The sequence below is a fragment of the Strix uralensis genome, chromosome 21 (genome assembly GCF_047716275.1).
Source record: "Strix uralensis isolate ZFMK-TIS-50842 chromosome 21, bStrUra1, whole genome shotgun sequence".
Lineage (NCBI taxonomy): Eukaryota > Metazoa > Chordata > Aves > Strigiformes > Strigidae > Strix > Strix uralensis.
In genome coordinates this window covers 7388896-7401451 of record NC_133992.1, presented here as the reverse complement: position 1 = coordinate 7401451, position 12556 = coordinate 7388896, and the positions used below count along the sequence as shown (strand labels likewise).

At 59.4% G+C, this 12556-nt stretch overlaps 1 protein-coding gene across 1 annotated transcript in view; it reads right to left on the bottom strand.

Annotated features, from left to right (window-relative positions):
• Positions 1-12556, bottom strand: part of LOC141952906 (hemicentin-2-like) — a 37826-nt gene that overhangs the window by 7290 nt on the left and 17980 nt on the right. Inside the window, exons 29-50 of the mRNA XM_074890976.1 lie at positions 11874-12041; positions 11594-11707; positions 11313-11399; positions 10619-10810; positions 9999-10172; positions 9484-9597; positions 8089-8231; positions 7792-7942; positions 7345-7563; positions 7005-7118; positions 6749-6936; positions 6427-6544; positions 2789-2827; positions 2500-2690; positions 2340-2421; positions 1938-2074; positions 1681-1822; positions 1323-1470; positions 934-1061; positions 675-831; positions 434-555; positions 33-197 (exon numbers count right to left, since the gene is read on the bottom strand). Coding sequence (XP_074747077.1) covers positions 33-197; positions 434-555; positions 675-831; positions 934-1061; positions 1323-1470; positions 1681-1822; positions 1938-2074; positions 2340-2421; positions 2500-2690; positions 2789-2827; positions 6427-6544; positions 6749-6936; positions 7005-7118; positions 7345-7563; positions 7792-7942; positions 8089-8231; positions 9484-9597; positions 9999-10172; positions 10619-10810; positions 11313-11399; positions 11594-11707; positions 11874-12041 — 3093 coding nt within the window. The remainder of the gene's footprint in view (positions 1-32; positions 198-433; positions 556-674; positions 832-933; positions 1062-1322; positions 1471-1680; positions 1823-1937; positions 2075-2339; positions 2422-2499; positions 2691-2788; positions 2828-6426; positions 6545-6748; positions 6937-7004; positions 7119-7344; positions 7564-7791; positions 7943-8088; positions 8232-9483; positions 9598-9998; positions 10173-10618; positions 10811-11312; positions 11400-11593; positions 11708-11873; positions 12042-12556) is intronic.

Below are 12556 nucleotides of genomic sequence, written 5' to 3'. Positions count from 1 at the left end.
CCCGCCAGGGCTGCACTGCCCTGTGTCTGTACCTGTGGGCAGGACACGGTACCCCACTCCTCGGCTGCCCAGCTGAGCCCCCTCTTTGCTCCACGACACCGTGGGTGGGGGCACGCCGGAGGCGTAGCAGGTGAGGACTGCGGGGGACAGCCGGGTGACAACCACATCCGTAAGGTCATTAGCAATGGTGGGGGCCACTGGAGAGGTAAGGGAGGGAGGTGAGCAGGGCTGCATGCAAATGCTGAAGGGAATTCCATCCACATGCACACGGACAGAGGTATTTCTATTTCCCCTCTTGCCCACCCCCATGGCGCAGTCCTTGAGAGGGGACCCAACCCTGCAGGGGGCTGGAGTGCACCCACATCACCCCCGAGGTGGTGACAGACCCCAGGAAAGCCGCTTTCGGCAAGACTCACAGCCCCTGGAATCTCACCGCTGACAGACACGAGGAAGACCTTGCGAGCCTCTCCGGCGGCGTTGGTGGCGATGCACTCGAACCACCCCTCGTCCCGGGGACCAGGGCTGGCAATGAGCAGTGACCCCGAGGATTGCAAGCTGTGTGGGCAGAGCACGCACCGGGGTCAGCCCCTGTCCTGTGGGGAGCAGTGAGAGAGAGAAAACCCCACCCTACGATGGAACCCTTCAGTGGGCGAGGTGACCGGTGTTGCAAGTACCTGTAGGCACCGGGCCGGAGATGTGGGTTCAGGGGGTGGCCATCCTTCTCCCACCTGACATGGGGCTCGGGGGATCCCCAAGAGTCGCAGCCCAGCATGGCTGGCTGCTGAGCCAGCAGCGTGAGGTTGGAGGGCCCGGGGGCGATGGTGGGAGGGACTGCGGAAGGGCATGGTGGTGATGAGCAGAGGACAGCAGCACATCGTTGCAGGGTTGCAGAGGGGTGAGCCCAGGAGGGATCCATCTAACTCTTCTTCTTACCCAGGATGTGGAGGTCCAGGCCTCGCCGGTCGGAGCCAGCAGGGCTGGATGCCATGCAGAGGTAATAGCCCGAATCCTGGACCTGAACGGGGTCAATTTGCAAGGAACCGTCTGGCAGGAGCTGCAGCCTGGGGAGGGAGAGCAGGGGAGTCCTGGGAGGGTTCTGCATGGCCGGGCTGCAACACGGAGGGACAGGCAGCTGGGAAGGTGGCAAGTGCCACTGCAGCTATGTGGCATATGTCCACTGAGCTGGTGTGGGGACAGAGCACAGTTCTTCACAGGGTGACAGTGCTGCGCCTGCTCCAGGCATGCCCAAACATCTACTGACGTGGAGGGTGGCACAATCCAAGAGCCAGCTCTTGGTGCCACCAACCCACAGATCCTCGTACCTGTTGCTCCCGCGCAGGGGAAGGAGCCAGCCGTCCTTCTGCCACGTCACCCGGGGCACAGGCCACCCCTCCGCCCGGCATGGCAGCACCACCGAGCCGTTCAGCAGTGCCCTCGCCTCCTCAGGGCCTGGCTGGATCTCTGGGGCCACTGCAGCAGCGCCCAGCCAGCACACAAAGTCAGAGACAGGGCTCAGGGGATGGAGAATGTCATCCCAGACCAGCACTAGAGGCTGGGCACTGTCCAACCCTGCCTTCCCATTCCCCCAACTGTAGGACATCCCATAATATTGCGCATCCCTGAACTAACAGGGAAGGAGCTGGCACCACCAGCAAAGCCCCATGGCGGGGTGGCACTCACCGTGAACCTCCACCTGGGCGTGCAGGCTGGTGTCCCCCAGCGCGTTAGTGGCACTGCAGCTGTACTCCCCGCCGTCGGCCACCTCCACGTCCCGGATCTGCAGGAAGCGCCCCTGGGCCAGGACCTGCCTCCGGGCATCCTCCTAACACCCCCAGGAGCCCCCATCAGTGGCTCATCCTTGTCAGGGGCCTGACAGGGCTGGTGAAGGTGCACCCCAGCCCCTGCCCATGCACCGTCCCTGGTCCCATCACACGTACCCGCAGTGGGGAGCCCTCCCGGTGCCACTCAATGTAGGGGGGTGGCACGGCAACCTCAGGGCACTCCAAGATGAGCAGCCCCCCTGCCACAGTGGTGATGCTGGGGGTCTCTCCAATGCTCGTGATGCTGAGAGGTGCTGTGGGACACATGCCAGGTCAGTCGGGGGTGCCACGTGGGTTGGGTACCCCCATACCTGTCCCTGTAAATCATGCACAGGCCCCCACTCTACAGGACCATCATGCTGTGCTCCAGCCCCGACCACTCTCCCCATCCATCCACCCCCCAACAATCCCAAGGAGGGGTGCAGGGGATGCTCTGGCTCTCTGGTCCTCCAGAGCTCTGACACCCCCCCAGCACCCCCTGCTAGCACCCTCCTCACTGCACCGCTGGGGCTATACTACCTTGGATGCTGATGTGGAAGCTCCTGCTGTCCTCCCCAGCTGGGCTAGTGGCCAGGCAGGTATACAAGCCAGCATCAGTCACCTACACAAAGCCAAGAGATAGAAAAATTGAGGCACGAAAAGAAAATCCAGGTGGAGAAAAGAAAAAAGGAGCCTCTACCTTTGTGCTCTCGATGTGGAGGGTGCTCTGATTCCCCAACACAAGCCAGGGCCCTGCCAGCAGCTGTCCGTCCTTCTCCCAGGTGACGGTGGGCATGGGGACACCCATCACCACACAGGTCAGCTCTAGCGGGGTGCCCACAGTGATGGACATCTCAGTGGGATGGGACGCAGCCTCGATGCGGGGTGGCTCTGCAAGGCGCCCAGTGAGACAGGTGGGCTCTTCCCCTCATTGTTCCCAAAAAATTGGCTAAGCTGCCTTTCCCAAATCCCCAGGGGAAGACACGCACCCATCACCAGGAGGTGGAAGACTTTGCTGGCCTCCCCCACCTCATTCGCTGCCAGGCAGGAGTACACCCCTGCGTCGGCTGGCCCCACGGCCACCAGGCTCAGCCGCCGGCTGCCAGGCACCAGGTTGCTCTGTCGCCCCAGAGGCTCGCCATCCTTCAGCCAGGTCACCGCTGGTGCTGGGGACCCGGTGGCTTCACAGGTGAATGTGATATTGGAGCCTTCAGCCACCATCTTCTCCTCGTTGCTCTCGGGGTTCTCCAGGACGGGGGGCACTGGGGAAGCGGAGTCCCTTTAGGGGAGGGAGCCGTGGGAGCAAAGTCGGGTCCCCAGGCTCTGGGGACAGGTTTGGCAGTTCCTTGGTGTCCTGCGACCACCCAGGGGTGGCTCAGCCTCCCTGCAGGGTGCTCTGGGGCTGCTTTAAGCCTCACTCCATCCTCTCCGAGCCCATCCCAGCAGCCACGGGATGGCTCAGGACCCCGCTTGTAAACAGAGCTGCAAAGCACAACATGTGCTCTGACAGCAAAATTGGTGCCTGGGTGCTCCCCCTCCACTCTCCCCAAACCCCTGGGTGCCCCATACCCTGTATCTGCAGGACGAAGCTGCTATCGGCCACCCCTGCCCGGCTGGAGGCGATGCAGGTGTAGAGCCCGGCGTCGGAGACCTGTGCCTGGGAGATCCTACCCCATAGAGTGGGGCATGGGGATGGGGAGGAAACTTCAGCTCCAGGTCCCCTCCCTGCCCCCCAAACTGACACACATCCATCTTGGGGTGCAGCCATGGCCACCCTGGTGTACAAACCTGGGTACCAGCCCCAAAGCCTGCGGCTGAGCATCACTCCAGGGTTGTTTCTTACCGGAGGATGTGCCCAGCTGAGAGCAGGGTGACGCGGGGGGACAGACGCAGGGGCAGCCCATCCTTCAGCCAGCTCATGTGCAGCGGAGGGGACCCCCCTGCCCGGCACTCCAGTGTCACCGCCGCGGACAGGACACCACGAACCACCTCCGAATCATCGGTGCCTCTCTCAATGGTGGGAGGGACTGGGTGAGAGGACAGAGGGACTGACGGGTCTGTCAGGGGTGGGTGGCCCAGACACTGCCCCGTGGGCCCCAGCCCCACTCACCCAGCACGCTCAGGGTGTGCAGCCGTGCGTCTTCGCCCGCGCTGTTTCGGGCCAGGCAGGTGTAGGCCCCCGAATCGGCGGCTTGGAGTCCCTCGAGGAGCAGGGAGCTGCCGTCCGGGGACATCCTGCATGGGAAGGATGGTGCAGTGACCTGTGTGTGCATCCTTAACATGCCCATGGGGCAGAGGTGCTCTGTGCTCTGTTTTGGGGTGCACTGCAAGGCCAGGGCAGCAGCTGAGACCCTTGGCAGGGTGACAGTGACCACAGCAGGCTGCAGCACCATCCAGGACACCAGGGCTTAACCCAGGATGCTGTTCCTCAACAAACAGCTGGGATATGCTCATCCCAGCCCAAGTAGGGAGACAGAGGAGAAGCAGCAGAGCTCAGCCTGCTTTTGCACATGGGGAAACTGAGGCACGGAGACTCACCGGGCGTGCGAAGGGGTCTGCAGCCGCAGGGGCTGCCCGTCCTTCAGCCAGGAGATCTGGGGGGTGGGCTGCCCCTCCGCCCGGCATTCCAGCCTCACCCCTCTGCCCTCCAGCACACTGTGTTCACTGGGTACCCCAGCGCTGGTGATCCGGGGTGCCACTGCACCGAGAAGAGAGGAAGGCTGAGGAAGAGAAGGGGGAGGAAGGCTCCCCTCCGAGGAAGAGCCTGTGGGATCTCCCGCCACCTCGGGGAAGCCTTACCTCGCACCAGCACCACAAAGTCCTTCCGCATCTCAGAGCCCGGGCCGCGCACCAGGCAAGTGTATCGGCCCTGGTGGGAGGGCTGCAGGGGGCTGAGCTGGAGCTGGCCCCCCCCGGACACCAGGCCCCACTCCGGGCTGCTCTCTGCAAGGAGATGGGGTGAAGAGGGCTGCAGCAGCGCTCCTCCACCAAGCCCTTCCCAGGTGCCTTGTTATGCTCCCCCCTTCCCACCCCCAGCACCCAGGTCTGGGGACATTGTTAAAGCAGAGGTCTCGGCTCTGCAGAGCAGGGCATTTGCACTGTGCATTGCTGGAGATTTGCAGGAGAAAAGAGCTGCTGGTTTGGGGGCAACCCCCTGCCCCAGCCGGTACCCCAAGGGCTGGTACCCAGAGAGCTCACCCCCACACCCTGTGTCCCATCTCATGCCCACATCCCATTGCTTCAGCCTCAGAAACAAAACTGAGGCCTCTTCAAATCATGCAGGGAAAACGCCAGCCCTTTCATGCTCTGCCTCCTCCCCTGTGAGGCCTTGTGGGGTCTCTTGCAGCAGCAAAACTGAGGCAAGACTTCTTCAGGCCAGGCAGCAGCGAGGCACGGGATGGCAGCCCGTCACAGTATCCCCCTGCGCACATACCCAGTGGGCTCCCGTCCTTCAGCCAGGTGACGGCAGGTGCGGGCACGCCGGTGCCTTGGCAGGTCAGAACGAGGGGGGTCCCCAAGTCAGCGTCCAGCACCTCCTGCTGTGGGTCCTGGATGCCCGGGGGGTCTGAGGAGGAGGAACCGGGATGGGGTGTGGGAGCAGGAACACACAGACCGGTGTTTGCCATCAGGTCCTCGGTGTGTGTTCGGGGGGCAGAGCTCTGGACCCAGCCCTCTTCGCTTACTGTGGACAGTGAGGATGAAGCTCTTCTCGTCCCGGCCGGCCTCATTCAGCGCCACGCACGTGTACGTGCCCGAGCTGGAAAGCTGCAGGCGAGGGAGCTGCAGCACCTGTGAGCCTGAAAGAAGCAGGGAGTGGGGGGTCAGAGCAGGCTGGAACAGGACCAGGTCTGGGCCACCATGCCAGCAAGCTGACCCATCCTCCAGCAGCCAGCCAAGCTCCATGCAAGAGGTGTCTGACCATCAGAGTCTCTCTCTGAGGTCCGAGGCCTCACTGTGCACAGCAGAAAAGGTGCTGAGCTCCTGGGGAGTGGCAGCACAGAGTTTGTGGGATGCAACCCTTGGCAGTCTCAGAGGACATCACTTGGCAACAAGTTGTTAGCACAAAAGTCTGGCCAAAAGTCTGAGCTTGAGTCCCACGTGTGGCATCCAGAAGGGTTGATTAGGGGACGTTAGAGCCTGCCATCAAGAGCTGGCAGCAGTGCCAAGCCTCGGGGACAGACTGTCATCCTTCCTCATCCCAGCGTACCTGGGGTGACAGTCACCTCCTCACTGAGCCGCAGGACTTGTCCATCCTTGTACCAGGCGATCTCCGCAGCAGGGTGGGATTGGACATCGCACACCAGAGAGATGCTGCCGTTGATGACACCATCGACGCTTTCGGGGTTTGTGCCCACAAACCAGGGAGCTTCTGCTCTAGCACACCCCAAAAGAGAGTCCCAAAGGGGAACCGTCACTGCAGAGGTCGAACTCTCCCCAGGGGGAAATGTGCACTGAGCATCTCGCCTGCTCGGAGCGTGCCAGCAGCTTGACCTCCTCGCATGGAGTGTGACAAGTAGAGGGGACAGAGGCAGTCATGCTGTTCAGGAGCCGTGGGAGACTCCAGCTAGCAGAGGAGGAGAAGGAAGAGGAGGGGGAGGAGGACGAGGGTAAATCATCAACCCAGGTAGGGTTGCTGGGGATGCCTTACCCTGCACGGTGAGGGCAAAGTACTTCTCAGCTGACCCGGCTGGGTTCTCAGCCACACATGTGTAGCTGCCAGTGTCACCCACCTCCACCGCGGCCACCTGCAAAGGAGGAGCAGAGCCCCGCTGAGGGTTTCCCTGAGCCACGGAGCTGCTGGAGCTCCCATGGAGCCCTCAGCACCTGGCAAGACCAGGGCAGCCTCCTCCTTGGGGAGGGAAGAGTGTTCCATCCCCTCCACATCTCCCATGTGTCCCCCGCCCCCCCCCTCCCCGCAGCAGAGTCACCCTGCCCAGGGGGACACCAACCTGCAGAACTGTGCCACCCTCCAGGAGCTGGTGCCGTGGACCAACCACAACGGGGACATCGTTCCAGAGCCAGGACACCGTGGGCACCGGGTGCCCAGTGGCTTCGCACTTGAAGCGGACAGTGCTGTTGATGGTGGCTGCCACCTCCTCAGCCAGGTCATCTGTGCCACCGCGGATGGCTGGGGTGGCTGGAAGCAGGCAGTTATGGGGCTGCCACGTGTCACTGTCTCCCCCCCAGCCCTGGTCCTGTACTCACTCAGCACCTCCAGCTCATAGTGCAGGCGGTCCTGTCCTGCCGCGTTGGCTGCCTCACAGGTGTACCTGCCCGCGTCCTCCTCCCGCACCGCGGGCAGCTGCAGCACCCGGCCCCCTGCAGCACAGGGCAGGGTTGGGCTCTATGAGGGGCTCCCCTCCGATCTCGCTGTGCACAGACCCCTATGCAGCCCCAGTGACCCTGCAGGTCCCAAGAGTGCTGTGCACGTTGGCAGGAGCAAGGGGACAGGATCCAACCTCCTCCATGCTATGGATGCTCTCAGCCCACAAAGCTGCTGCAGGAAACCCACCCAGACCCCACAGTGAGGGTCCATGGCCATTACCTAGGAGCATCAGCACCCCTGGGCCAGGAGAGAGGGGCTCCCCATCCTTGTACCAGGTGAGCTGGGGGGGTGGAATGGCATTGGTGTCGCAGTAGAGCGCGGTGGGCTGGTCGAGGACAACTTGACGGTGCTCTGTCACCTCCCCATCCTGGTCTTCCTCCCGGTAGAAGATCTCAAGGGCTTCACTGGGGCTTGTCTGCTGCTGGAAGAGGGGTGGCACTGCGGGGACAGGCTGCGGTCAGCTGTGGGGAATGGGGACTTGCACCCTCACATGCAACCAGAGCATCTGCCCAGGCCTGACGAGGACCAAGGGGATACTTGTTTTCCAGCAGATACAAATTCTCTTTCTGCTCACCCTGCTCTGATCCCATAAGGGACCCCACCAGGGACTCTCCTCTTGCCAAGACACCCACTGCTCTGGGCACTGGCTGGCCACCCAGGGCTCACCTTGGACATGTACAATGAAGTCCCTGTCATCTTCACCCACAACATTGGTGGCCACACAGGTGTAGTGCCCCGAATCTGAGACGCTGGCTGGTTTGATCTGAAGGACCTGCCCCTTGTGGAGGATCTGGAGGTGGCTGGCACTTGCCAGGAGCTGCACGGGAGCCGCAGCCCCAAGGCACAGTCAGGAGGAGGATTACACACCCAGGAGTGGGACAGAGCTCATATCTTCCCACTTCCGTCCACCTGGGAGGGTCCCCAAACCCAGCAACTCCTCCCTGGTCACTGTTAGAACCTCACCTGCTTGTCCTTGTACCACCGGATGGTTGGCTCAGGCACAGCCCAGGTCTCGCACTCCAGCACCACTGTGCTGTTGACTCTGGTTTTCACCTCTTTCACGGCAAATTCCCTCAAAGGGTCATCTCTGGCAATCCAAGGAGGAACTAGCAGGGAGAAACAACACAGCTGTGATGAGAGAAGAGCCCTCAACAGCCTTGCTCTGCCCTAATCAGCAACAGGCAGCATCTTGGGGTACCGCTGGCACCCCCAGAAGAACCCTTGACAAGTGGCATCCCTCAGAGGTCCGTACTGGGACCAGTACTGTTTAATATCTTCAACAACGACAGGCAGTGGGATCAAGCACACCCTCAGCAAGTTTGCAGATGACACCAAGCTGAGTGGTGTGGTTGACATGCCTGAGGGCTGTGATGCCATCCAGAGGGACCTGGACAAGCTCAAGAAGTGGGTCCATGTGAGCCTCATGAGATTCAACAAGGCCAAGTGCAAGGTCCTGCACCTGGGTCGGGGCAAACCCTGGTATCAGTACAGGCTGGGGGATGAAGGGATTGAGAGCAGCTCTGCTGAGGAGGACTTGGTGGTACTGGTGGATGAAAACCGGACATGAGCTGGCAATGTGCGCCCAGAAGGCCAACCATATCCTAAGCTACATCAAAAGCAGCGTGGCCACCAGGTCCAGGGAGGTGATTCTGCCCCGCTGACCCGCTCTGGTGAGACCCCACTTGGAGTTGTGTCCAACTCTGGGGCCCCCAGCACAGGAAAGATATGGGCTTGTTGGATTGGGCCCAGAGGAGACCACAAAAATGATCAGAGGGCTGGGACACCTCTCCTGTGAGGACAGGCTGAGAGAGTTGGAGTGGTTCAGACTGGAGAAGAGAAGGCTCCGGGGAGACCTTATTGCAGCCTTTCAGTACTTAAAGGGGCTTATAAGAAAGATGGGGACAGACTTTTTAGCAGAGCCTGTTGCAATTGGACAAGGGGTAATGGTTTTAAACTGAAAGAGTGTAGGATTTATACTAGATATAAGGGAAAAAAAAATACTATAAGGGTGGTGTAACACTGTAACAGGTTGCCCAAAGATGTGGAAGATGTCCCATCCCTAGAAACATTCAAGGTCAGGTTGGATGGGGCTCTGAGAAACCTGATCTAGTTGAAGATGCTCCTGCTCATTGCAGGGGGTTGGACTAGATGACCTTTAAAGGTCTCTTCCAACCCAAACTATTCTATGACTCCTTTTCCCTCCCCACGGTAGACCAGAGGCTTTCTGGGGCCACGTGCTGATATGTGTGTGACCAAGCACCAGCTGCATGAGGTGCAGCTCCCCAGGAGGAAGGCATGGCCCGGTCACAGCAGTGGATTCACTGCAGGAATTAGAAAGGACACGAAGAGCTCCCGCACCCAGGACCTTCACGGAGTAGTTCTTCATGGCCTCCCCGGCTTCATTGGCGACGATGCAGCTGTACGTGCCTGCGTCCTCTTCCTGGGCATTCAGGATCTGCAGCTCGTGGCCACCTGGGCAAAGGGGGTCTCCTGAGAGGGTCACCGCTCACAGCCACAGCTGTCTATCCCCATGCAGCACAAGAAGGCATCTTATGGGACCTGCTGATCATCTGCAAGCCTGACTTGAGGGGATCTAATGCTCTGCTAGAGCCCAGTTTCCAGGTTTGTAAAAACCATCACTGTCTCACTGATGCTGCCGAGGAGGCTCTTGCTATTATCAGTTGATGCAGCACATGGAAGAACAGCATCCACCTGATGGCCTGAGCCCCTTGGGTCCTGCAGGATGATGACTTCTCACCATCCCACTGCCCTGGACCCCAGCCAGACCAAGAAAAGGCCCCACTCCCACTCCCCCAGGCATGCAGCAAGGGACCACCATGGTCATGCAAAACCACTGGAGACCAGCACAGTACCAGGGAGCAGGAGGACATTTCTAGATGCTTTGAGGGGAACCTCATCCTTGAGCCAGGTGATGTTGGGAGATGGATATGACAGAGCCTCACAGACCAGGGAGATGGGGTTGTTGATGATCACTGTGACTTCTTCTGCGGCAGCATCTTGGACATCTCCAGCAAAGGCAGGACTGGCTGCAGAGAGGTGTTTGTGTGGCAGATAAGCATTAGCACCCACTTAGGCTTCCCAGTGCTTCTTCCCCCCACCAGAGAGTATGATCCAAGTTCAGGGAGTTGGACTTGACCACAGCATGTGAAATGCACAACACATACAGCACAAGCCCAGCTTCAGATTCTGCTTTGTCTTGCTGCCCTTGAAAAACACAGGGGACACAGAAGACACACTCCCCCTTCCCACAAGCCACCATCAGAGATGGATCCTGCACTAGACGGACCCTTTATATTCCTCCATGAGGTCTCACAATGGTTTTGGGGCAGGTCCAGGACCTCATGCCATGCTGCTGGCTGCAGGACTAAGGGATCCTCACCACCTACCTGGGGCAGGCAATTCAAAAGCCCTCTAAGTCCACATCCCCTGCTCACACTTGAGACTCTGCCTCCATCCAAAGACATCACCGTACCTAAAACATCTAGCAGGTAGTACTTGGTTTGGTTTGCCACAGAGCTGGAGGCCATGCAGGAGTAGCGGCCAGCATCAGACAGGGAGGCTCGGGGAATGTGGAGCACGGAGCCGTCAGGGGAGATGGAGAAGGTGTCTCCACTGGGCAGAAGGTGGCCGTCTTTCAGCCAGGTGATCTTCGGTTGGGGGTTGCCTGTGTGGGGTGGAAAGCAGGTTTTGGCCTTCACGCAAAAGTTTTTCCATGCATGAGCACAACCTGACCAGGGTCACTGTGCCGGAGCTTTTCTGGGAAGCAGGGACATGAGCCCAAATCCAAAATTATCATGATCTGGATCAGATTTTTAGAGGCTGCTGGATGAGCCAGCAAGAAGAAAGAAAACTGTCCTGAGTAGGAGGTGATTAATTATTCCCATCACTAAAGGAGAAACCAGATTAGAGGAGTTTTAGCTCCATTTGGGAAAGATTGGAGCTTACGTTGTGGAACAAGTTCCCCGCGTGGGCGCCCCCTCCCCAGCGCTTCCCGGACAGCCCAACTGCAAAGCCAGGAACTATCCCAAAAAAGCTCTTCAGTCGATTTCAGCTATTCTCACGTCATCAATTGGAGCCATCCATTTGCTCCACACCCCAAAGGGAGACTCAGGCCGGCTGTCCCGAGCTCCATCTCCCACCTGCTCCGCTCTCTGTGTGATGCTCACCCGCAACCAGACAGGACCAGGTGACAGGGTGACCCTCGGGCACTTTGACGGTCTCTTCTTCACCTGCGTTCTCGATGTGGGGAGGAACTAGGAACACAAGCCACCAGGGACCTCAGCAGCTGGCCAGTTTCGCTGAGTCTCTGAGCTCACATGCTAAGGCACGAAGGACTCCAGCACTGCAGCTCCCACTATGCCCAGTCTTAACTCATGCCTCGTCCTGCAAGGATGAATCTCTGAAATCCCACCATGACTCCTGCAGCAGATGGAGGGCCCTTTCTTACCTAGGACCTCCACATAGAAATGCCTCCTGGCCTCCCCAGCTACGTTGCTGGCCAGGCAGGAATAGTGGCCACCATCCTGGACTCGTGCACGGGTGAGCCTCAGCAGCCAGCCGCCTGAAAGCATGGAGCAGCGAGGTCTCAGGGCCCGAATCCAGGCACAAGCCCATCCCAGCAGTGCTCTTGCAGGGCTGGAGCTCTACCATGTTTAAACCCATCAGAATTGGGGCAAAAGTGTTCCCGAAGCGCTTGTCTCTCACAGCATCCTTGCCTTGTCCCTGACCTGAAAGCACATGAGTGTGCTCACTGGGGGTGACAGGAGAGCCGTTCCAGGACCAGGTGACTGTGGGCAGAGGAACACCAGTGGCCTCACAGGTCAGTGTCAGGGATCCTTGCAGAGAGATGCTGACGTTGGTTGTTGATCCTGATCCTTGAATGAACTCAGGAGGAACTGGGGACGAGAAAAGGATGGGCATCCATTTACAAAGCAGCCAAGACAGCAAAGGAGAAAGGCAAAGGGGGAAATAGGGTAAACGCAGCTTGTTTCCACCCTTCTGCTTTGTACAGTTTGAGGACACAAGCCCAGAAGGACCATTAGCATCATCTGAAGTTGTCGACTTTGCAGGTTTTATGGGACAGATGACCCACAGGAAGTATGTGCCACTTACCTGCACCCCCAAGCCCACTCTTACAGGGGTGACACCAAGCTGGCCACACACCCTGAGCCACCTCAGGTGTTTTTCAGCTCAAGGGCTTGGTACCTTGTCCGATGAGGTTTCCCCAACTCCTTGGGAAGTAGATGACTTTTTATAAAAGAGATGGTCTGTTCTGATGACCCTGGAAAGAAACTCCTGCCTGATGGAGCCAGTTCTATAGCTACGCCTGGAGCATACCCCTTCTGACCCAAGACCTTCTATGTGCTGAGTCACCCAAGATCTACTCCACGCCAGGTTGCTCTCTGTGCTT